This window comes from Nyctibius grandis, chromosome 4 (assembly GCF_013368605.1).
Source record: "Nyctibius grandis isolate bNycGra1 chromosome 4, bNycGra1.pri, whole genome shotgun sequence".
Taxonomy (NCBI): Eukaryota; Metazoa; Chordata; class Aves; order Nyctibiiformes; family Nyctibiidae; genus Nyctibius; species Nyctibius grandis.
Window position 1 is genome coordinate 409,520 of NC_090661.1, and position 20,857 is coordinate 430,376.

A 20,857-nucleotide genomic window follows, 5' to 3' on the forward strand; every position below is an offset into this window, starting at 1 on the left:
GGCGGGGCGCGGGGGCACCGCGATGGCGGCGGCGGCGGCGGGGGCCCGGCGGCGGGCGGCAGGTGAGACGCGACGGGAGGGGACGTTCCGAGCTCCGCTCCGGCCGCGGGAGGCACGGAGGGAGGCGGCGGGGCAGGGGCTCCACCGCCGGCACCGTGAAGGGCGCGGGGCGGCCCCTCGGCGGGCCCAGCGAGCCGCCGCGGCCTCCCCGCGCAGGGCGGGCGCTGCAGCCCCCGGGCGGGCCGTGGCCCCGCTGTATCCACGCCGCGTAGCCGGTGGGTGAGCCCCGGAGCTCTCCCCGTGGGGGAAGGCTGCAGAGGTGAAGGGGGCACAAGAGCAGCGACTCGGGTCTCTTCTGGGCAACCAGCGCTAGGACAAGAGGACACAGCCTCAAGCTTGGCCAGGGGAGGGTCAGGTTGGACATTAGGAAGCATTTCTTCTCAGCAAGGGTCATTAGCCATTGGAAGGGGCTGCCCAGGGAGGTGGTGGAGTCACCATCTCTGGAGGGGTTTAAGAAAAGCCTGGACATGGCGCTTAGTGCCCTGGTCTAGTTGCCATGGTGGTGTCAGGGCAATGGTCGATTGCCCCAGAGGGCTCTTCCAGCCTCATTGATCCTGTGGGTCCTTGCCGGCATCAGCCTCGGGGCAGCCAGGAAGCCGCGGTGGGGGAACGTTAACAAGAAGGAGAATCAGCTTTACCCACTTTTCTAGCCTGGGATGAACCTTTCAGTAATATCCGGGGGATCGGGGGTGTGCAGGGACTCCATCAGCCTCCTCCCTGGGCAGGGCAGCTGGCCGGGTGTTTGTCGTGGGAGCAGGCGGGGGGTCTCGGGGGCCCTGGCCTCTGTCTCTGTGCCGGGTGACCGTGGGGAGCCGCAGCTTCAGCAAGCGAGGAGGTTAAGTGTGTTTGGTTTTAAGAGGTCTTTCCAGTCCCTTGTATTGGTCATGCTTTGGATGGTGAGTGAAAGAGAGAATGGTCCTGCAAAGAAGCTGTGTACAGTCTGCCTTTTAATTAGGCAAATTGCTCCAGAAAGGGGATTGTTATCCCTGAGGTAACACAGGGATAAATCCCTGAGCATGCGCATTTAGGCTTCATCTCTTTCTGCTAATTAACAGCGTGTGCAGGCCCAGCTCCTTTCCAAAAAGTGCTGAAGCTACTCAGAAGTGTAACTGCAGTTGTAGTAACTCATTCTTTGCAGCAGCACTCCTTTGAAGGTTTCTCTGTTGGAACAGTAACACAACCTCCCTGTTTTGGTGAACATTATATGTCGCTCTGCGAAGCATGAATACATTTTTCTAATTCCCACATTCCGTTGTTAACTTTTTTAGCTATGTAGCTCCTCCACTCCCCTTGTCTAGAAGGAAAAGGCACGTTTGGGTTGGTGAAAACCCAGACGGAGGAGTGTTAAAAGCAAATCTGCTGAACCTGCCCCGCTCCTCCAGTTCCCTGGGTTTCACGTGGCGTTGTGTCTGCTGGGGAGCTACAGGGCCAGGGAGTTCCAGGCAATACACCTTCTTTTCCAAGAGGTGGGCTGCTCCGAGTGCATCCATATCAAATTGTTCCATCTAGCTGGAAGTGTCACTTCAAATAAGCGTGTTTGCAGTGGGAGGCCTTTCTCATGCTCTCTTGCAAAGCTGCTCACAACTGATGGGTCCTTTCTCTTATCGTGTGTCTTGTTTTGCTCCCCCCTCTGTCTTTGCCTGTCGTGATAAAACTGAACAAAGCTTTTACAGGCAGAAAAATGGTACCACAAGCTGACCAGCGCTGTGGTGCTTCAGCATTGCTGTAGTGCTGCCTCACCAGGGACTGAAAGCCCAGCAGCTGCTGCTTGTTTTTAATTCTTTTTCCCTCTCTCCCTTTTAGCCTTGCTTTCATCTGTGGTTCGGCACCAGAGTTCCCAGAGCACGTCACTGCAGCCAGGGTAATGTCAAATGACTTTCTGCTTTGCTTTTTGCCCCCTGAGATGCTGACCTTCCCTCGTGGGGTGGGGAGGGCAGATTGTTTTCCCTTTGGAAAGGAGACTTGTCTGACCCCTTTGTCGCTTCTTGGTAAGTGTTGGACTCTGCCTGCCTTCAGTCACCTTTGCCAGAAGGATGCTTCCAGTGGTTTGTGACATTAAGCAGCAGAGTCTAGGGACAGATAATCAGATCCTCCACAGAGGAAGGGGCTGCAGTGTGGGCTCAGCCTGTAGCAGACAGTGGAAAGGCCACTCGAGTCAGGACGTTGCAAACTCCTCAGCTGCAGAAAGGGCTTCAGCTGCCACTCGTCTTTTTAGGGACAGGTGCTCTGCTCCTCAGGCAGGGTTTGCCTCCTGCCTGGAGTCTCTGGTACGTGATAAACACTGAGCTTGCACTGCAGGCTTCATAAAATGGGATTACCAGCCCAAGGACACCCAGCCAGGCAACTTCAGGCTCCGTTTGTTTCTGCACTTTGAGAGCTGCTTGTTTGTGTCTCTATTTTGTTTCCTCTGCTGGGAATTCACACAGAGGGGCTTGGACAGAGCTGCAGGCTGTGCTGCTGCTCGCTTCAACCAGGAGGGGCCACTGCAGAAATGGAGAACTCAAGTGCTTTGAGTTTCTGTTAAACTGAAGCCCTTTGAGAGGTGTTGCTGGGCATTGCGGAGTAAACCGATCATGCTGTTGTTAATTTGCCCTTCTTTCAGTAGCACCTCATGTCTTTTCCTGAATATTTTATGCAGTTTGTGCATCCTGGGTTACTTATAGAAAGTGTGGATCTCGGCACATGGGAAATTCTGAACTTCCCATTCGTGGTGGAGACAGTATTCACTGAGCAGCACCTTTCCCTTCAGGTTTCAGAAACCGACACCTTTCTGGTCACCTGATCAAGATCCAGGGTGAATCTCCCTCCTCTTTAAATCTAAGATTGTCTTTGTGGTATCATAGATTCTTATTTAATAAGGAACTATAATCTGCTGTTTTTGGTCGTGTGAGGTGTTGGACCGAGTCCAGAGGAGGGCGACGAAGCTGGTGAAGGGTCTGGAGGGTCTGACCTACGAGGAACGGCTGAGGGAGCTGGGGGTGTTTAGCCTGGAGGAGGCTCAGAGGTGACCTTAGTGCAGTCTACAACTACCTGAAGGGAGGTTGTAGTGGAGTGGGAGTCGGCCTCTTCTCCGAGGCAACCAGCGATAGGACAAGAGGACACAGCCTCAAACTTGGCCAGGGGAGGGTCAGGTTGGACATGAGGAAGCATTTCTTCTCAGCAAGGGTCATTAGCCATTGGAAGGGGCTGCCCAGGGAGGTGGTGGAGTCACCATCTCTGGAGGGGTTTAAGACAAGACTGGACATGGCACTTAGTGCCCTGGTCTAGTTGCCATGGTGGTGTCAGGGCAATGGTTGGACTCGATGAGCCCAGAGGGCTCTTCCAACCTCATTGATTCTGGGATTCTGTGTCTCTTCCTGAGCAGAGGCATTTGGCACCTCAGGATAACCTCTGAATGCTGCAGGATGGGCTCGTGTCTCCTTTCCCTGCCCCCTGGGCCGTGCACCACAGTTCTGATGAAAGTATTGTCCCTGGTGAGAGCGGTGCTTTTCTCTCCAGTTCTTTGCGAACACATCAATAGTTTCTGTAACTGGCTCTTGTGCAGAGATGTGAACAGCTGCCTCTGGGCCTCCTTGTTGCTCCTTGTCCTAGAGATCTTGAAAAGCAGCTAATTATAAGCAAGCAGCATTTGCATTTTTTCCACTCAAACTCACGCTGTGAGCTTCGCCGAGTGTTTCATTTCTGAATTAACACCCCGTGGCACATTTGAGCAGCGTTAATTGTTGTTCAGCTCTGATGTTCTAAAGGGGGTCCTCAGCCTGTTTTCAGCCCTTCATTCTGTATCCATACTGCAGCCTGCTCGCCTTCAGGCCCCCAGTTTACCCACTGAACTGAAGGTGTCACGTGCAGTGACAGCCATGTACCATTTCAGTAACTAAGAGAGCACCATCTAAGCACAGAAAGCAGAGCATGCTTCAGGGAAGGTGTCTTCTGCACAGAATTTGTCACTCAGGTGCTGGTGCAGTTTGAGCTGTGGTTGCTCCTGCGATTGTATCAGTGCTGGATGGTCCTGAAGGGACACATCTGTGATGCTCAGGAGTCCCCCGGGCTGGTCACCAGGAAGGTCTTCAGGGACTGATGCAACGTCTTGAAATGGAGACGCTCTTGGCTCAGCGGTACAGCTGCAGAGTGAAAAGAAATGTTATTAAAGCGAGACTCTGTCACACCAGTGGAAGCTACCCTTTCAAGGAGAGTGAGGATTTCATTTGCACCTTCTAGCAAAGTTTTTGGTGCTCAAAGTCATCATGAGGAATGACACTTGTGCTTGGCTGGATGGATGTGAGACTGCGTGCTCCCACTCCCTGCTGTGGTCAACCTGAACCAGGAGAGGCATGGGTCTGAGGAGTCTTGTTAGATGCCTCTGCTGGTCCCTTCCCAGTTGGTACTGTTGATGCAGACAGACATGGCAGTGGCACAGAAGAGGCTTTTGGGCTAAATGTTTGTTGTATTAAATGCTGAATCACAGCGAGGGCGGGAGGAGCTGTTATTATTGCCATTCAGGGAACGCAGCTGGAAGTGACAAAAGAGCAGCCTCATAGCTCTCCTGTAAAGAACCCAGCTGTGGTCTTAAGGCCCTCTCTAAACTATTTAACAGAGAAGAGCCTCAAAAACTAGAGGAAAAAAGGATGAATGTGAGTCATTCATGTGTAGCACTCGAGGCTTGTTTGGGAATGCTCATTAGCCCTTCTTCCCCATCAAGGGCACGCTGCCTCCTCCCGGATGCTCCCCACTATCAGAGAGCTTCAGAGCTCTGTACTTGGTGCTGAAGTGGGCTGAGGAGCTTTAACGTGTTCAGCCTCTCAGCTGTGGTGGAGGTAACTTGTGTCTGTGCCTGGAGAAGCTTAACAAGAGCCTTTTATCTAAAGCTCAGGTGTAAGCAAGGCCTGAGGTAGGTCTGTTTCCATTGCAGTTGGTGACAAAATGCCAGTCTGTATAAACAAGGCGCTGGGAAGTGGTCGCTGAGCTTGGTCACCGCTAGCAGAGCACATCCAGCTGCAGATCTCAAGGTCAGGAGCAAGTGAGAACCTAGCCTGGGTGAACTTTCAGTTGATTTTCAGTCTGTCTTTCTGCACCCTTCATTTGTTTCAAACTATTTCAAATAACGTTCTGAAGTGGGAAGTTAAAATAAAGGGGGAAAAGGGAAAAAAAAATCAAGGTCCCATACTGAATTTTATCAAAGAATGGGAGTAAATCAAACCAACCACCGAGGCACTTATCCCTTTTTCTTAGAGCTTGCTGCAATTCGTGGTGGACCTAAATGACATTAAGCCCTGGGAGCACGACGGTGTTTGGTAGAGCATTTGCAGGTTGAACTCAGAAAGCAGACCAAGTGTTTTCTGCTATGGGCTGCAGCTTCAGCACTGGTGCAGCATTGCTTGTCCTGCTGGAGTGCTCTTGCCAGGTGTTGGGAGGAAGGTCTGGGGACTTTGCCATATCCAGTGTCCTCCATTGGATTAAGTCCTGGGGAGGTAACGAGGCTTTTGCCTTGCCTACCACCCTCTGTCCATAACACTTAGGAGCAGAATGGAAAACCTCCCCTTGCTCAGGAGCTGCTACAAAGTGAAATGTGATGTGGGGGAAATTGCCTTCTGGCCCAAGTGGGCTTTGGGTCAAGTCTTTCATACTGACAAACCGTTAAGTCTCCTGTACAACTTCTGCTCCCTCAGGGGCAAACCACTTTCTGCTCCATCTCCAGCTGCTTTTACATTTTTTTCTCCTCTCTTCATGTTTTACATCTCTTGACAGTATCTGTTTGCTACAAGTGAATCTTACCTTATCATTCACAGGCTTGTTGCCAAAACGTCTCTGACTTCACCCCCGTGGCCTGAAGTGAAGCTTCCAGATCCAGTAGAAGAAGCAAAGTACCATGCAGGTAAAGGTCTCAAGTCTCCAAGTGAAGACTGGTGCTCCAGTATTGCCATTGCTGTCCTGAGTGAGCATAAATAAGTGTCTTCAATGACTGGAGCTAGTTTTTGTTCTTCCCATTTTTGTCTCCTTTCTGGCACGTGTGAGTGTCACTGGACCTGTGCTCCAGCTGCTGGTATTGGAGATCTGGGTAGATCTGAGGTCTCCTTAGTTTATGATAACTTGTAACACTCCCAGAGGAATCTTGCCTGATGTGATGTGTTGCTTTCCAAAGCATGAAACAAGCCTTTTGGGCAGGAGAAAACAATTATTTTTCTATTAATGGGTAAATCAAAAAGCTAAAGCCAGCATAAACAGGTGGATGGTGGGCACATCAGAGAGCTGGTGTAGTTAGTGCACAAAACAACGCTAGAGCCAGCATAAGCAGTTGGATGGTGGGCACACGGCAGAGCTGCAGAGGTGTGACATAAGGCAGTGAGCAGCTGGGAAGTGGCATAACGTCAGTGAGTGAATTCTTGTCCCAACATCTAGTGAGGACCATTGCATGCAGCCAGTGGTCCTCCTGAAAGGAGCACGTGGACCAGGCAGCAGTCAGCCCCGCAAGGCAGTGGGTGAAGTGCCTGTAGCTGTGTGGCAACCATCCTCATTGCTTAGCCTCACTGGAACGTGTCAGTCTTCCACTTGTAACCAGACACAGGTTCCCCTGGCAGGAGGGGATGTGCAAATCAAACACAGAGAAGGCGTGTGTGTCTAGCCTGGTATGGCCCAGGTGGGGCTGTTGTCACCCAGACCGTGCTGGGGGGGGCAGCGGGGACGCCAGCACACGTACAGGATGTTTCTCAGGACTAGGCAGTAATGAGCCCCAGCGGGGGAGTTACAGTTGCTGTGGTGGTGGCGGCAATTAGCAGTTGTGTGCTTCATGCAGGCAACGAGCTCCTGTGTTCATTAACAGGCAGTCTTGCTGTCTCATTGTGTTAGCCTGTGGGACATCTATGAGAGGGGCGTGACTTCTCTGCTGTAGATGGGAGTAAGGAGAGGAGTTCTCTTACAAGGAGGGAGGAGAAAAGCTGCTTTGTGTCCACCTTTTTGCTATCAGCTGGCTGGAGTGTGTTAATAACTGAGTGATGTGCTTTGGAGAGAGCCTCCTGCTCCAGCTCTCCTCTCTGGCTGTTTTTCCTCCTGCTTTTTATCTCCTTGGCGCTGCTGGGATCGCTCAAGTGACAGATGCCTGTTCTGTCCCGGAGCATGACTTGACCCAGTAGTGAACCGTGAGCTGCTCAGTTTGCTTTACTGGAGCCCTGTGGTGAGCAGGGTCCCCTGTTGCCCTGATGGATTCACATGGGATCCTCGGGGCCGCTGTGGTTTCCGTGCCTTGAACCTCCTCCTGTTTATGAGCTTGCAGCATTATCTCCTGGCTGTGCTCATCCAAAGCAAACAGCAGCGAGAGCATTTCAGTTCTGCCTTCTGTTTGCCTGCTGGCTGTGGAAACAGCCATGGATATTTTAGGAAGGGTCGCTCCACATGGTGCTGAGATACAATGCTGGCAATCAAATGGTAACGTCACTTGATATTTCCTGTCACTAGAGGTGTTTGGAAGAGCTATCAACAGCTTCAGAGCCCAAGTACAGTGAGGAAAATGTACCTTTTTTGGCTACAAAAAGATGAGAAAGCCCTGTGGGGAGAAAGAGGAAATTTGACAAGGAAATAGCTCTTGTTGGAGCACGACTCTACAGGGGGTGTGCTAAGGGGAAATTGTAGGCCAGCATTTTGAAATTTTGGTTTTGAAAAGTTGACCACAGGACTACTGATATACCTAGATCAGAAGTTTAGAGCTGGAAGAAATTTATTGTACCCGTTGTGCAGCTGAGGGCATAACAAAGAGAAGAGGTTTGTGTTTTTTCTCTGGCCTTTTTGTGAGCCAGAGAAAAGAGCACACAGAGGGTTTTTCTTCTGGGACAGCAACTCCAGCAGCACAGAAGCTGAACTCTTCATCGTAGTGGGAGCTGCAGCAGCTGCTGCCATGCAGATAATTTCTGTTCTTACCTCTACCTTTAACAGTTTGCATCTGCTGGGCTGAAACTTGGGCAGGAGTGTTCCTGTAAGGGCTGGGTTTGGTTTGCCTGGCTGCTGAATTCTTGTCTGTCCCCAATGGATGGTGGTTTCTTTACATTCCAAGAAAAAAATGATTCGGCTGCTTTTGAGGACAATGAAGAAAATCTGTTTTTTCAGTTACAGAAAAGCTGCTCTTTTTCTGAGCAGCTCAGGAGGGTGGAAAGCTGCTGTTTGGCAGTGGAATGGCGCTCATTAAGCAATACCTTTTGATGTTGCCATAAAAATTGGGGTGCTGCACAGGAAGCCGATCACAGAAACCCAAGTTTGTCCATGTGCAGGACCTCATCCCTGGGACTTGTACTGCTCCTGGCACCTGCCCTGCCTGCAGGTGCATAGGGGAGAGATTTTCTGGAAAGGAGGGAGGGAAAGGTCTCCCTTGTCTTTGCTGCGGGTACGAGTTCTCAGGCCAGGCTTTGTTAGTATGCTGGAGCCCTTTTTCCTGTGTGCTTGGCCAAACTCTTCCTGATGTTCCTGTGTGCCTTACACAGTGTTCAGAGTCCTTGGTCTTCTGCAGATGACTTGGAAATTGAGGAGAGCTCCCCTCCAAATGTAGGATGCACGGACAAGCGCTCATCTAGAGCTCTTATATCTGAATACACGCATTTTAGGATGCCTAAGAAATGGGGTGAGAAGCCAACAGTCTTAGATTAGCTGCACAGTGTGTATACCAGGTGTTTAATTCTGCATGGGTTTGCCAGCAACTGAAACACAAATGGGTCATTAAGTTTACGAAAGGGAGGCTCACACGTTGTAGGAGACAACATTGCTGTTGATCCTTGCCTCAAGATTCCCAGAAGGTAAGAGTTTTGGTGGGAGAGCAGTGGGGCTCTTCACGCCTTGCTGGGTTTTCTGTGCTGATTCCTTCCCTGCTGTTTGCCCCCAGAGGTGGTACAGAAGGTGAACGAGATGATCGCAGCCGGGCAGTACGGAAGGCTCTTTGCTGTGGTCCACTTTGCCAGCAAGCAGTGGAAAATAACCAGTGAGGACCTGATTATGATGGACAACGTACTGGAGGCTGAATGTGGAGACCGGATCCGGATGGAAAAGGTGATGTGCCGTGCTGTGTGTAGGGCCAGAGCAAACTGCCTGAGGGAAAACCCGTAACCAGTTTTTAAAAACAAGTCCTGAAAAGCTCCTGTTGGATCTCCTGTTCTTACTCCAGCTATTTGCTTTGCCTGAGTTTTGTTCCAATTTCAGTTAGTGATGATATTATTGTGATTTCTGTTGAACAGGGTTGGAATGAGTTGTGCCAGACTCTGTTAGGAGACAGATTTTTGCTGTACTAACTTAATCCAAAAAAAGAAAATTACAGTTGTTGTTTCCAGAGACAGCAGCTAAAGACTGTGTTTACCTTGAGACTCCAACACGCAAACTACTCGCAGCACTCCCAGAGGGACTGTCGCTGCTCAGTGCTTTGCAAGATCCTTATCACGCTGAGGGGGTGGGTGGAGGGAGAGGATGGTACATGCAGGGGAGGATTGCCAAGATGCAATTCAATATCTGTGCCCTTCGCCTTGGTTAACTAGCAGGAGCTTGTAGAGGCTCATTAATCCAAATCTTAAATGAAAGATTATGAAGTGGGGTTCTGTTGTCTTAGTGTTGGCTGTTAGAGCCGAGCAAGCAGCTGAGGAGAGCTGGGCAGTTTTTCTACTCACCCGTTCCTTTGAAGTCCAGTTTTGAGGCAGCTTTTAGGCCTGCCTTCAGCTGTGTCCTGCGTCCTTGTGTACAGCAGAGAGGAGTGACTGCGTGGAGTAGCCAGCTAGGAATGCAAAGGTCTAGATGGGAGCGAGGAAGGTGAAAAGCTTGCTTAACCACCATAACTCTGGGGATTTTACTGGCAATATCTGTCTAAAACAAAACTCAGAACATCTCATCACCATTTATATGTTGCTTTTAGCTGCTGCCATACAGTTAGTGTGGGGCAGGAGGCAGTCTGTAAGAAATTCTGCCTCTTCTCTGTTGTCCTGCCTGGTCCTTTAGATAGGCAGGTGGTTGAAATGCCCTGAAACAAAAGGGCTAGTCCCTGGGGTGGTGGATCCCCTGAGATGTTCATTTCTTTATTGCCCATCTTGAGGCCTCATGGAGGAGGATGAGGAAGGTGTTTCTCTACTGGGATATGTAGCAATTGCTGTAAAAATCCAATGATTTTAGGAGCTGCCATTCATTCAGATCCCACACAAGACATATTATTCTTCTTCCCTGTGTTGCTTTTCATGTCTTTTACGTTGGTGAGCCAGAACAGAAAGGTTCAGTGTGTTCTGATCAATGTGAAAGATACTTCTAAAGCACGTTTTAGCAGGATAAGCTCTCCTGGAAGACTGTCTGTTTAATGAATCTCTTTCTTGCCTGTTAGCTCCTTTCCCCACCATCCCTCTCTTGTAACAGTGTCAGCTTTGAAATGTGTAAAGGCCTATTTTTAAGCAGTATGACTGCTTTATGGGGACTGTTTTGGAAGGTATTGCTTGCATTTCTGCTGGGACAGTGAACCAGTGATATATGCCTGATTTATGTTCCATAGGTTTTGCTGGTTGGTGCTGACGACTTCACGCTTATTGGAAGGCCGCTTCTGGGGTAAGATGTCTCATACAAGATAATTCTTGCACTTAATTGTAGCTTCAGGGCTCCTGCAGTCCCTGAAACTGAAGAGAAACCTGGATTTGTCAGCACTAGCTTTTTTTCCCAGCCCTGTGGCTTTTGAAGGAGTCACCAATAAAACAAACCTGTTGGCCTCTGCTGACTAGCCATGGCCACAGTGCCAGGATGGAGCAGCAGTGCCCATTTCTGAGGTGACTGTAGGATATTCACCTCTGTTGGGTTGGATCTTTTTCTCATGGTGTAAGCCTTGCACCAGCTAGCAGTAAATCTTGCTCTTCAACATCTGTATTCCCTAACCCTAATTTCAGTGATAGTTATCTTGGAATAACCAGAAATCCTTTCCCATCCCTTAATTTCACTTGGGTTTTTTAACCCATTTCCTTTTGCCCTTGTCTTAACCCAGCAGGCCTTAGTTTTAGAGTTCCTGATTTTCCCTTCCTCCTAGTCACATAGTCCAGCATCACAGAGCTGGGGAGAAGGAGCTGACCCCCTTGGCACCATCCCCATCCCAGTGCTGTAGGGCTTGCTACACAAACTGGCAGAACTCCTGGTTCTTCAGCCTTTTCCTTACCTGTGGAGCCAGAAGCAAAGACCTGAACTGTTGTTTTCCTTGGGACAAGAGGTTTTAGTGGTAAAAAGCAAGTCAAATAAGGTGGGTTGCAGGTTCTCGGAGTATCTGGAAGCTGTGGCTGGGGGCTGGTTGCAGGCTAAACCACATGTTTAGGTCTTAGCTTGAACTGCAGCAGCTTTGGCAGAGGATGGTCAGATAAGGAGGAACTTGTACATCTGAGAATCATTTCGAGGTGGCTTGTGGATTCAGGTTAGCAATACCACACGGATTCAGACTGGTTTCACTTCTGAGTGCTTGCTGTGGTACCAGGGAGCTGCTGGTGTTTGAGTTACTTGTGTTTGAACAGTTGATAACGTGACTTCAGTTGTGCTGGTGGTAACTGCCCCGGGTTCCCTCTGTCAGTCGGGATTTTGAGGGCTGCCAGTCCTTTTAACAGTACTGCAGATAGATTTGGAATAGCAGATTTGAATTATTGCCAGATGTGGCACTTCTGGAAGATTTTAGGAAGGGGAATCTCATTATTAGGGCTAGAAATGTCACCTTGCAGAAATTCAAAGAGTTCTGCAGCCAGGGATGTGCCACATCGGGCAGTTCAGGAGCACCATCCTTCACCTGGCTCTCTTAACTGGTGGCCCTGGGGTGGTTCTTTGCAGCTCTCAGTGTGTGTGTGCTGGACTTGGCGTGTGGCCCCAGACCCAGGAGCTCTGGAACGGGAAGAAAACCAGCTGTTTGGTTCCTGCAAGTGCTCCAAGTGTGTGGAAAGCGTTGTCAGTTGCTTGAAGCAGACCAAACCGCATGTCTGCCAGCGTTAGCTTGAACTCCTGTAACTTTGGCAGAGGGAGAGCAGTGGGAGGAGGAGGAGGCTGACCAGGCAGAAGGAAAGCTGGTGGTGAGGTGCCATCCTCCCTCAGAGCTGTAGGGGAACCTCAGAGTCCCCAGCTCTCTGATGTGGGCCAAGAAAAGGAAAGCAGAACCCAGCCCGTCACAAGCAACGTGGACTGCAGTCCTTCCACATAGTTCCCAGTTGTGCCTAAACCACAGACATTTTGGAGGGGAGATAAGAGGCTGGATGTGAACAAAGGGGGGTTTGTTTTTCTGTTGTTTTAAAAATAAACACATCAGTGAATGCTTGCAGCAGTGCCTGCGTAAGACAGTTCCTTCGGCTGCACTCCCTGCTCAGGCTCGGAGGCGGGCAGGAACTTGTCCTGTTTGGGACAGATGGTGTGTTTGAATTTTCTGTAGCAGGCAGATACCTCCCAAGATGACACTCCTCTAAAGCCTTAAAAAAACATCAGTGCAACAAAACATATCTGCGTGGCAGAGGCTATTCTGGGAACTTGTAGCTGGCTTCTGCTCTGAAATCCCTTGGGCTTTGTGTTTGTTCAAGTAACTTGCTGTCTGGTTGATTGGCACAAGGGTATGGAGCAGTGTGCAGCTGGTTTGGCTGTGTAACGCAGAAATGGGGCACTTTTAAAGCTGTGATTAGAAGGGAACGTAACCTTGGGCAGGTTTGTGTTTCAGGCCATCAGTTGGGTGCCCTCAGTGGGTGAAATGAGCGGTGCCTCTATGAGAAAGCTTAGCTTATTTCTGGACAGCCGATGGGAATTCTTCCCTCTGGGTGAACCTCGCTCTTCCTCCTGCTGCCTGCCCGTTTCTGCAGTGGCTTCAGATGCCAAAGGGCCTTGGACCTGTTCTCTTCCCAGACAGCCAGGCTGGCATTCAGTTGTCTTCTGCAGGGAGCAAGCAAGCTTGTCAGTTGAAATTATTACCTCCAAGAGTTATGCTCCTGTGGGGCTGTGGGTTGTCTGGATCTTCTTCACTGCCCAATGACAATAGCTTTCAGCCCAGCTTAGATCTAGGAGATTTCAGCGTGAATTTTTCTGGCCTCCTGCAGAATCTGATAGATGTGCCTTGTCATGAAGCATTTTGCTGCTGAAAGCAGCCGGCCTGTCTGTCTGTGTCAGGCTCTGGGAAATGTGTGACCCCCTTTTTATTTTTATGGACATTCCAGTCATACCTAAAACATTCGATAGAGATTTTTTTTCTTCCTTGGGCTCTGCTTTGCTGAGAACGTTTCAGTTCGTATGCACGTCACCAGCAAGCTGGCTTCTGCTGTGCTTCAGCCTTTCCTAGTGCTTTGTCCAGCAGAGAAGGACTCACCGGGGCCCGCTGCCCTTGGACTTTGACTCGCAGAGTGAAGCCACGCTTGGATACTCAACGGTCTCAACAATACCCTTAAAGATTTGCTTGAAAGCATGTTGAGCAGTCGGGGGGGGACACATATCTACAGATCCATGTCGATGTTTCTCCCTTTGGCTGGATCCTACCCAAGGCCTAGGACAGCCAGTGCAGTCCAGTGGTACAGAGAGCTGTACTGGGGACAGCTGGGCTGTGCTACTGCAAACCCTGCCTCTCCCGAGAGCAGCACAGATGTCAGTGACTGGGTCACTTTATCTGGCCTGGCCACTTTCCAGTTTCCCCATGGGATCAGTTGTGAGTTTCTTACATGCCTTTGCAGTCTTAAGCCTGTGAGAAGGCGGGGGGAGTTCAGCTTTCCTTTGCCTCTCGGGGCAGAGAAAGTCCAGCTCCCTAATTACGGTGGTAAGACATGGCCAGCCCCTGGAGTGCAGGTCACGTTGTGGTTTCTTTCTGAAAGCTTGCTGAGTGTTTCAGCAGTGCTGCTGGGTCCTGTCACTGGGCTGACTCTGCAGCCTTTAGCTGGGGTGGCAGAGTCACCCAGTGGTCTCAACATCTAGATTATCTTACGTCTGTTTTCCTCTGGGTTAGGCACTTCATGCAGATGTATCGGTTTTCTCCTCTGGCTGTCCTTCCCCCCTCCCTTGAGGGTTCCATCTCTGATATATGTTACACCCCAGAGGGTAAATGTTAAGGGAGATGGTAAATGTCTCGGAGCCTTTGGCCTCCTAGTGACCCTGCTGGCGCAGTCAGGCTGGATGGGTGTCCCCCCTCTGCCTCCCTGAAGTGCAGAGAGTCGTTTGTCAGGAAAATGTTCTTTAAATGTCTTCCGGCAGGGAAGTGAGCATGCTAATGAGCTTTTAATGGTATTCTGCAGTGGTGCTGCCTCAAAGAGTGTCTCTTCCTCCTCCATTGTGACTGTTGATTAAAACCACGCTTTCCAAAGCTTCAGTCTGGCTTTTGTCTGGAGGCGCTTCTCTTCCCAGAGAGGAGCTGTTGTGCAGACAGGTAGCGGGTCCTCCTCCAGACCACCTTGTTCTCCAGCACTGGCGTTTTTCAGATGGCAGCTGGGAATCCCAGCACTCTTCCTCTGACTTCAGCGGGGACTTCTCGTGGAGCTCTGCGGATCCCTGGGTGGGCAGGAGGTGTGTTTGCCCGTGTCGGTGTGGTAGTGTGGAGGGACGAGTTACTCTGGTTTTACTCACCTGGGAAGGAAGTACAGGCCATATTCTTCTCTTCGTCGCCATCCTCGGGGAGGGAGGGTGTTTACTCGCTGAGAATTTCCATGTGTGGAAATGAGATCTAGAAATAATTTGAGTCTTTGAGAGGTCTCACCGCTCAACCTGAACTCCTCCAGCTGCAGGGTGGGGAGCAGTGCGTGAAATCCTCAGTGAGTCCCCGTCTTCTCTTCCAGTTTGGGGTAAACAAGTGGGACAGACCAAGGGTGGGAGGCAGAAGAGAGGCATGTGGGAGGAGAAGTGACTTGCTGCAGCAGCCAATTAGCTCTGCTTCCTGCTGGAAACAGTGGGCCAAGTCTCTTCCCTGAGCCTGTGCCAGGATTTATTCAGGGAAGCAAGGTGAGAAGACTCTTCCAGCAGTCTGTGATGCCTTATAGAAGGAGGAAGGACTTCTGTGTTGACCAGCACAGCACAGGAGAAGGGGCCACACGTGGGTTTAACCTGTACCATACGCAAAGTAGGACACATGAGATCATGGGAATGTGCCAGGGGAATTTCTCTTGCTGTAATCACACAAGTTCCTGCAGGTTTGTCTTCCCACTGCCTCCTTAGCTGGGCCTGATCGTCCCTCCCATGACAGGTACTGCCCTGCAGGCTGTCACATCACTTGGCTGATCACAGACAGCACCTTGAGGCTCTTGGTTTTGCACCGTGAGGCCAACAACCTGACGGCTCTCCCCCCTTTGTAGTTCCTGTGGATCTGGGCTCTGTAGGGCAGGATGTGTTACCTGCGTGTCGCTTTTCCCCAGGAACCTGCTTGCTGATAGGAGGAGAATGTGAATAATTAAAAAGTGATACTTTTAAAATGTATTTTTAAGGAAAGAGCTCGTTCGTGTGGAGGCTACAGTGGTTGAAAAGACGGAGTCGTGGCCGAAAATTAACATGCGCTTTTGGAAGAGGCACAACTATCAAAGGAAGAGAAGTAAGATGGGAAAATACAGAGCTTCCTTCCCTGCTGTTTGGTTGCTGGATAGGGGAGGGGGACGTATCGTGACACGAGGGTGGTGCCTGGGGAGGGGGAGTCAATCACTGTATCCCCGGGACCCCTCGTGGCAGCATCTGCCAGCACCCCTCTCCCCGGAGCCATCGCTCCAGCAGGCACCCTCAGAAAGTTACACCACAGTTTTGTGCTGTCATCTGATCTGTTTTTTTTCCTTCTTCCTTCTTTTTCAGTCATTATCAACCCACAGACCGTCCTTCGGATAAACACCATAGAAGTTTTCCCCTGTTTGTCGTGACCGACGGGTCGGGTGTTGTGTGGCTGAGGTTTGTTGTTGCTTTAGGCAATGATGGAAATAAAACTGCCTTGTCATTGGAAAGTTCTGGACTTCTTGCTGTTGTCAGGAATGGAAATCTATGTGTACTTTCTTTTTCAAAAAACTAAATATTTTTTAAACTATTATTTCAGCCTTGATGGTGTTTATTTGTCAGGAGCTTTAAACAACCCAGGGTCCATTGCTGCTGTCACGCTGTTCCATGCCAGCTGGGTCTCCCTTTGCCTGCACACCTCTCTGTGTACTTGAGGAATTCAGGCTCTCTGCTGTGCCTTAAAAACACCTTGGGCTCCACTGGTTGTGGAGGAGAAGGGCCATCTGCCCCCAGTCCCAGCGGTGAGGCTCTGAGCCTGGCAGCAGCATCCATGTGTGTAATTAGCCAATTTAAAGAGCCTGTTGCTGTGCTTCGTTATCCGGTTCCTCGCGAGCTTCCCTACCCTGGGGCTGTACCCAGGCTGGATGCAGCGTGTTTGGGGGAGCTGATTCACCCTCTGCAGCCCCTCCTGGCTCTCCCCAGACTGCGGTTCCATCGCTGTAAGTAGGTGAGGTGTTTTTAAGAGTCCTAAGTGTCATTTTGCCCCCTGCCCCTTTTCCTCTCGCTGACAAAAGCCCTGCTGCTCTGTCCATGTAATTCCTGGCACCGTGTGGCTTTGGGGAGCATCCTGGGGTACAGTGTGGCCCACAGCAACCATGGGACCGAAGAGAACAGTGAAACAAGATGACTGCGGGATCCCAAATCTGCTCCCAGATCATGCTAAGCCGTGAAAATCCTTCTTAAGGATTAGCAACAGGAGATGCAGCTGAGAGATTATCCTCTTAAAGGTGAGCCAAAGAGTCTATTGCATAGCAATAAATTGTCTGTGTGTATAATACCATCAAAATAACAGATACCAGTGGCTCAGGAGGGATTTTATGCCTGTTTCACAGCCTTGGTGCTTGACCTACTGAGTATATTTTCATGTCTAGATCTCAGGATTTTCTCTCCACTTTGCAAGTCGAGCACTGCCACTTACCAAGCAGCTACATAACTACATCGGGGTCTTGTCCTGCCTTTCAAATCTCACAAGTCCATGTAAACCTTCAGGAGGTCACTTCAGGTGCTGTAAATGGCAAGCTTGGTGGCTCTGGCTGCGTTTCATCCTGCGTGACTTCAGCTGGAGAAGGATCCAGGCGTGCTTGGGTTAAGCTAGTTCTCTAGTCGCTGGAGAGAGATGGGTCTGCAGAGGCTGACTCATCTCCTCCCGTCCGGGCTAGTCTGGCACGAGCAGCCCTTGGGAGATGCTGTTCCTTCCCTCCTGACTGCAGGGGGGTTGGACACCCAGATTTTAAACAGCTGATGGTGGTATGAAGGCAGGGACCTTTCCACAACCAGCTTTGATCGCTGCATCCTTGTTTCCAAGCTCTTACACGTGGAAGGCAGCGGGGGGACCTCTCCTCCAAAAATCATCTCCCACCTCTGCTCCCCCTCTCCCAAAGGTGGTTCCAGATCTTCCACAGACCCCGGCAGCAGCAGGGAGCCGTGGTGTGTTGCAGGCTGGCAACAAGAGTAGTACAAGAGATTAGGGGGGCTTCAAAGCACTTTTGGGGGAGAAGGGCAGGAAGGGAAAACCCAACCAATGCCAGGAAGTCCTGGGTTTAGTTTTGAAAAATTTATAATACAAAATTAGAGCAAAATATTCAGGTTTTATTGAAATGATGCATTCAGACTGAGGCAAAAGGGGATTATTTTTGACGTCTCTTCAGGAGAATTGAAAGAAGCAGCTTTTTGCCGTTCCAAGTGGAAGAAGCAATCCACAGTTCTTCTCCAGAGTGAAGTCACAAGTCTCCATGTGGCTTCCCATGGTGGGGGGTGGCCGCTGCGATCCTCTTTCTGGCTGCTAAACGTGGTTTGCCACATTGAAATCGTTTAAGAGCAGAAATTTTTCAACAAAGCAGGCTTTTTGGATTTGGGTTTTGCATCCCGACAGCAATAAGATCATCATCATGATGGAAGGGGGAATGGCCGTGCTGGTCATCCTACAGGATATTCTGTGGCGTATCTCCAGAGCTCTGGATGTGTTTTAAATCACCTACACGATGGGGTTCCTCCTCCTTCCCTTTGGCTACGTGTCGAAACACGCTTCAGCGGTTAGAAATCGGCAACAGGCAGAATGTGACACCAGGGAACGGCGCTGGGTTCATTCCTCTTGTGCCAGAGGTTTTCTTGTCTCTCATGACAATAAAAAATAGCCCCTTCATTAAGAAGAGAAAGGGAATGCTTCAGCGCCGGGTCCGGGCTGGCACAAAGCCCTTACGGAGAAGCCAGTTAGCGGCCAGCACGCCTGGGCACGAGCTAGCCCTGGGGCTACGTCCCTTTCATCTCTTTTCTCTCTTCCTATTTATAGGACGTGAGAGGAGCAGTTGGGACCCATGTGCCCGCGTCTGCCTGGCTGCTAAGGCAGCTTTGGCAGGGCTGGGGCCAGGTCAGGGTTGGATTTCGGGAGGAACGGAGCTGATGGTCTGGCAGGGATTTAGTCTGGACCACAGTGTGGGACTGACATGATCCAAAGCTACAGCCTGAGGTGATTTGGTTCTTTGTCTGCTTTAGGACAACTTTTTATTCCTGCTGGATTTGAGTTTGCAGGGACATGATTCATGGGTGCCTTTGGCCTCTTGCCCGGTGCAGACTCCACATCTTTAAAAAAACTGCAAGTATGGAGTAGCCTGACCACAAATATTTCAACAGAAAACAATATCTACTCCACCTACTCTCATCTGGCTCCGCCGCAGGTGCTTTGGTACGCTGGAGGTGGCTTATTCAGCGATTGCAGATGATAAAGTCGTGTTTCCATTGTCCTCCAGCTGAAAGGTCCCCAGCAAACGTGGGACCGCGTGGGCCCCGGTGCCGAATGCACGTGTGGGAAGAGACGTGGCTTCCCACCATGCCAAGGAGATCCGTGCGTGAGGTGAGGAGGAGCTTCTCCAGGGAGTCCCCAGATGCGTTGTCAGGGATATAAACCCACCAGCTCCAGGGCCCAAGCCAACCTCTTCCTAAAGAAGTCGAGGATGTGTTGTTCTGTGTCACCTCTGAAGCTGCTGGTGTTGGATTGGAGGGTCACAGCGGTCCCATCCAGCCTGGTCATGAGAGATGGCTTTGAAGGGTGTAGAGCTGTTCTCTCTCCAAGTGGTGCTTTCAGCTCCCCACCTCGGCAGAGGGTCTGCAGCAGTACGTGGTTATCTGGTGATCCCCCAGGCCAGCCCTTCACCGGGCTGGAGGTGAGCCTAACGCTGTGTCTAGGCATGCTGTTGTGGTCTCCAGCAAGAGCCTTCAGAGCTTTAGAGAAGGAGGTCAGTGAGGGCTGAAGGACAGAAGATCGGTTGTTGCCTGGGGCTCTGTTTCTTGAGCTTGATGGCCTTTGCATAAGGTCACCCCAGAGCTGAAAGGTGCCTTCTCCATGCTGAGAGCATCTGCCATGGGTCTCCTGTATGGTTTCTTCTGCGTAGGATAAGGCTGAGCCTTCAGTCCCCTTCTGAGGAACCTTGCTGCGCCGTGTAACGTCTTTGAAATGCTTCACTGTGCCACGGCTGGTTGAAAGGACCCAAAGAGGGGACCTGGATGGGCAGAGGAGGACGCTCACTCGCTAAGACCAGTCTAAGAGGCCTCATGAGAGTCCCAAAGTCCAACCTGGGATCTCATCACTCCGGTTTTAAGCCCGTCCTCCTTGTGCGCTTGTTCCACGATGTACGGAGAGGAGAGGGTAGTGCCCTGCTGTGGGGGCTGCTGGCACATGGGGCATCTGAACAGCCCTTGGGAGCAGCAGGAACAGTTATTCCGGCCTCCTCCAGCCAGGACCCTGCCAGCCAGTTCCTGCCTTCCAAAGCACAAGGGTGATTTGCCAGGAGATTTGAGCGTTTTTTGTCACAAAACCTGCAGGAAAATAATTTTCTCTGTGGCTTCTCCCTCGCTGTCAGATTTGCCTGAACTGGGGCGACGTATTCAAACATGGTATTGAAGAGGATCAGGCAAGACAGAGGATTTGATTGCAGACACTCATTTCCGTAGGAAATGGGGCTAAAAATAGGGAAGGAACATAACGGAGACTTCTTTTTCTTGACGCCCCCCCCTTGCCCAGCTGGGGATCGGCTTTCGTGCTGAAATCTGAGGTTTATTGCTCGTCTTCTGGGCTCCAGATGTCGTCGAGCCGTGAACGTGTCTCTCGCCAGCTGCGGAGAAGCGGTGCGGGAGCGGCTGTGGCGAGTGACGGGCGCTCAGACAGACACGTGCGGGGAGGCACGCGCCAGCCCGCGAGGGCGAGGTGGGGGTCTGGGTGAGCTCTGCTCCGCGCTGCCCCGCTCCTGGTCCTACCCAAAGCCCCTCTCTGCCCCGGCAGCAGCACCAGCAGCGAGGCTTTAGAGAACCCTCTCCCCGTCCGAGGTGAGGCACACATCACATCGGCGACGTTCCCTTTCCATACGTGACACGGACTATAAATATCCGGCGGGTTTCGCGTTACCTTGAGCACCGGCCAAGGCAGTGCGGATGGTCTGTGCTCCGCTGCAGGCAAAGTCACCCGAGAGGGTCAGGCAGAGATCCCCGTGCCAGAGAAATGACTGAAGCCTCCGGAAAAGAGACCGAAGCCCTCGTGCGGGCATTTGCCTGCTCTGCTCTGGGTCGGGTCCGTTCTGCCGGACCGTGCAGCGCTGGTGCCATCTGCGTACGGGCAAGCTGCGTCCTGGAGCTGGCTGAAGGCAGTGGAGATGTGGCAGGACTTTTGGCAGGTCTTTTTCCTTCTTTCCAGCCCCCCGTGCCCACTCTGCTGCTGCTCCGAGCAGTGACACGTTCCCTGTGCCCACGCTTGTGTACCCTGGCACACACGTAACCCCTGGCTCTCACCCTCCCGCTGGTATTTCCCAGCCTCGCGATGCTGCTGCACCAAAGCACTCACAAAGTTTGGTTCCAGGCCCGG

The 20,857-nt window shown here is 51.2% G+C and overlaps 1 protein-coding gene across 2 annotated transcripts; it reads left to right on the top strand.

The window, feature by feature from the left end:
* Positions 1-6: 6 nt before the first annotated feature.
* On the top strand, positions 7-15,956 carry MRPL21 (mitochondrial ribosomal protein L21). Of its 2 annotated transcripts, XM_068397822.1 has the most exons (7): positions 7-62; positions 1,864-1,921; positions 5,847-5,932; positions 8,921-9,084; positions 10,556-10,608; positions 15,456-15,559; positions 15,811-15,956. In XM_068397822.1, exons 1-7 carry the CDS (start codon positions 23-25, stop codon positions 15,873-15,875), a joined length of 570 nt encoding a protein of 189 aa, XP_068253923.1. In that variant the 5' UTR covers positions 7-22; the 3' UTR covers positions 15,876-15,956. The 2 variants fall into 2 exon arrangements, with proteins under 2 accessions (XP_068253923.1, XP_068253924.1); XM_068397823.1 differs by lacking the exon at positions 1,864-1,921 and having other exon boundaries at positions 44-62.
* The last annotated feature ends 4,901 nt before the right edge of the window (positions 15,957-20,857 follow it).

Bases quoted from the DNA above. Each gene is read 5' to 3' on its own strand.
- MRPL21 (XM_068397822.1), top strand. From the start codon at position 23: ATGGCGGCGGCGGCGGCGGGGGCCCGGCGGCGGGCGGCAG. The intron at 10,609-15,455 runs GTAAGATGTCTC...TGTATTTTTAAG, and splicing joins ATTGGAAGGCCGCTTCTGGG to GAAAGAGCTCGTTCGTGTGG. The intron at 15,560-15,810 runs GTAAGATGGGAA...CTTCTTTTTCAG, and splicing joins CAACTATCAAAGGAAGAGAA to TCATTATCAACCCACAGACC.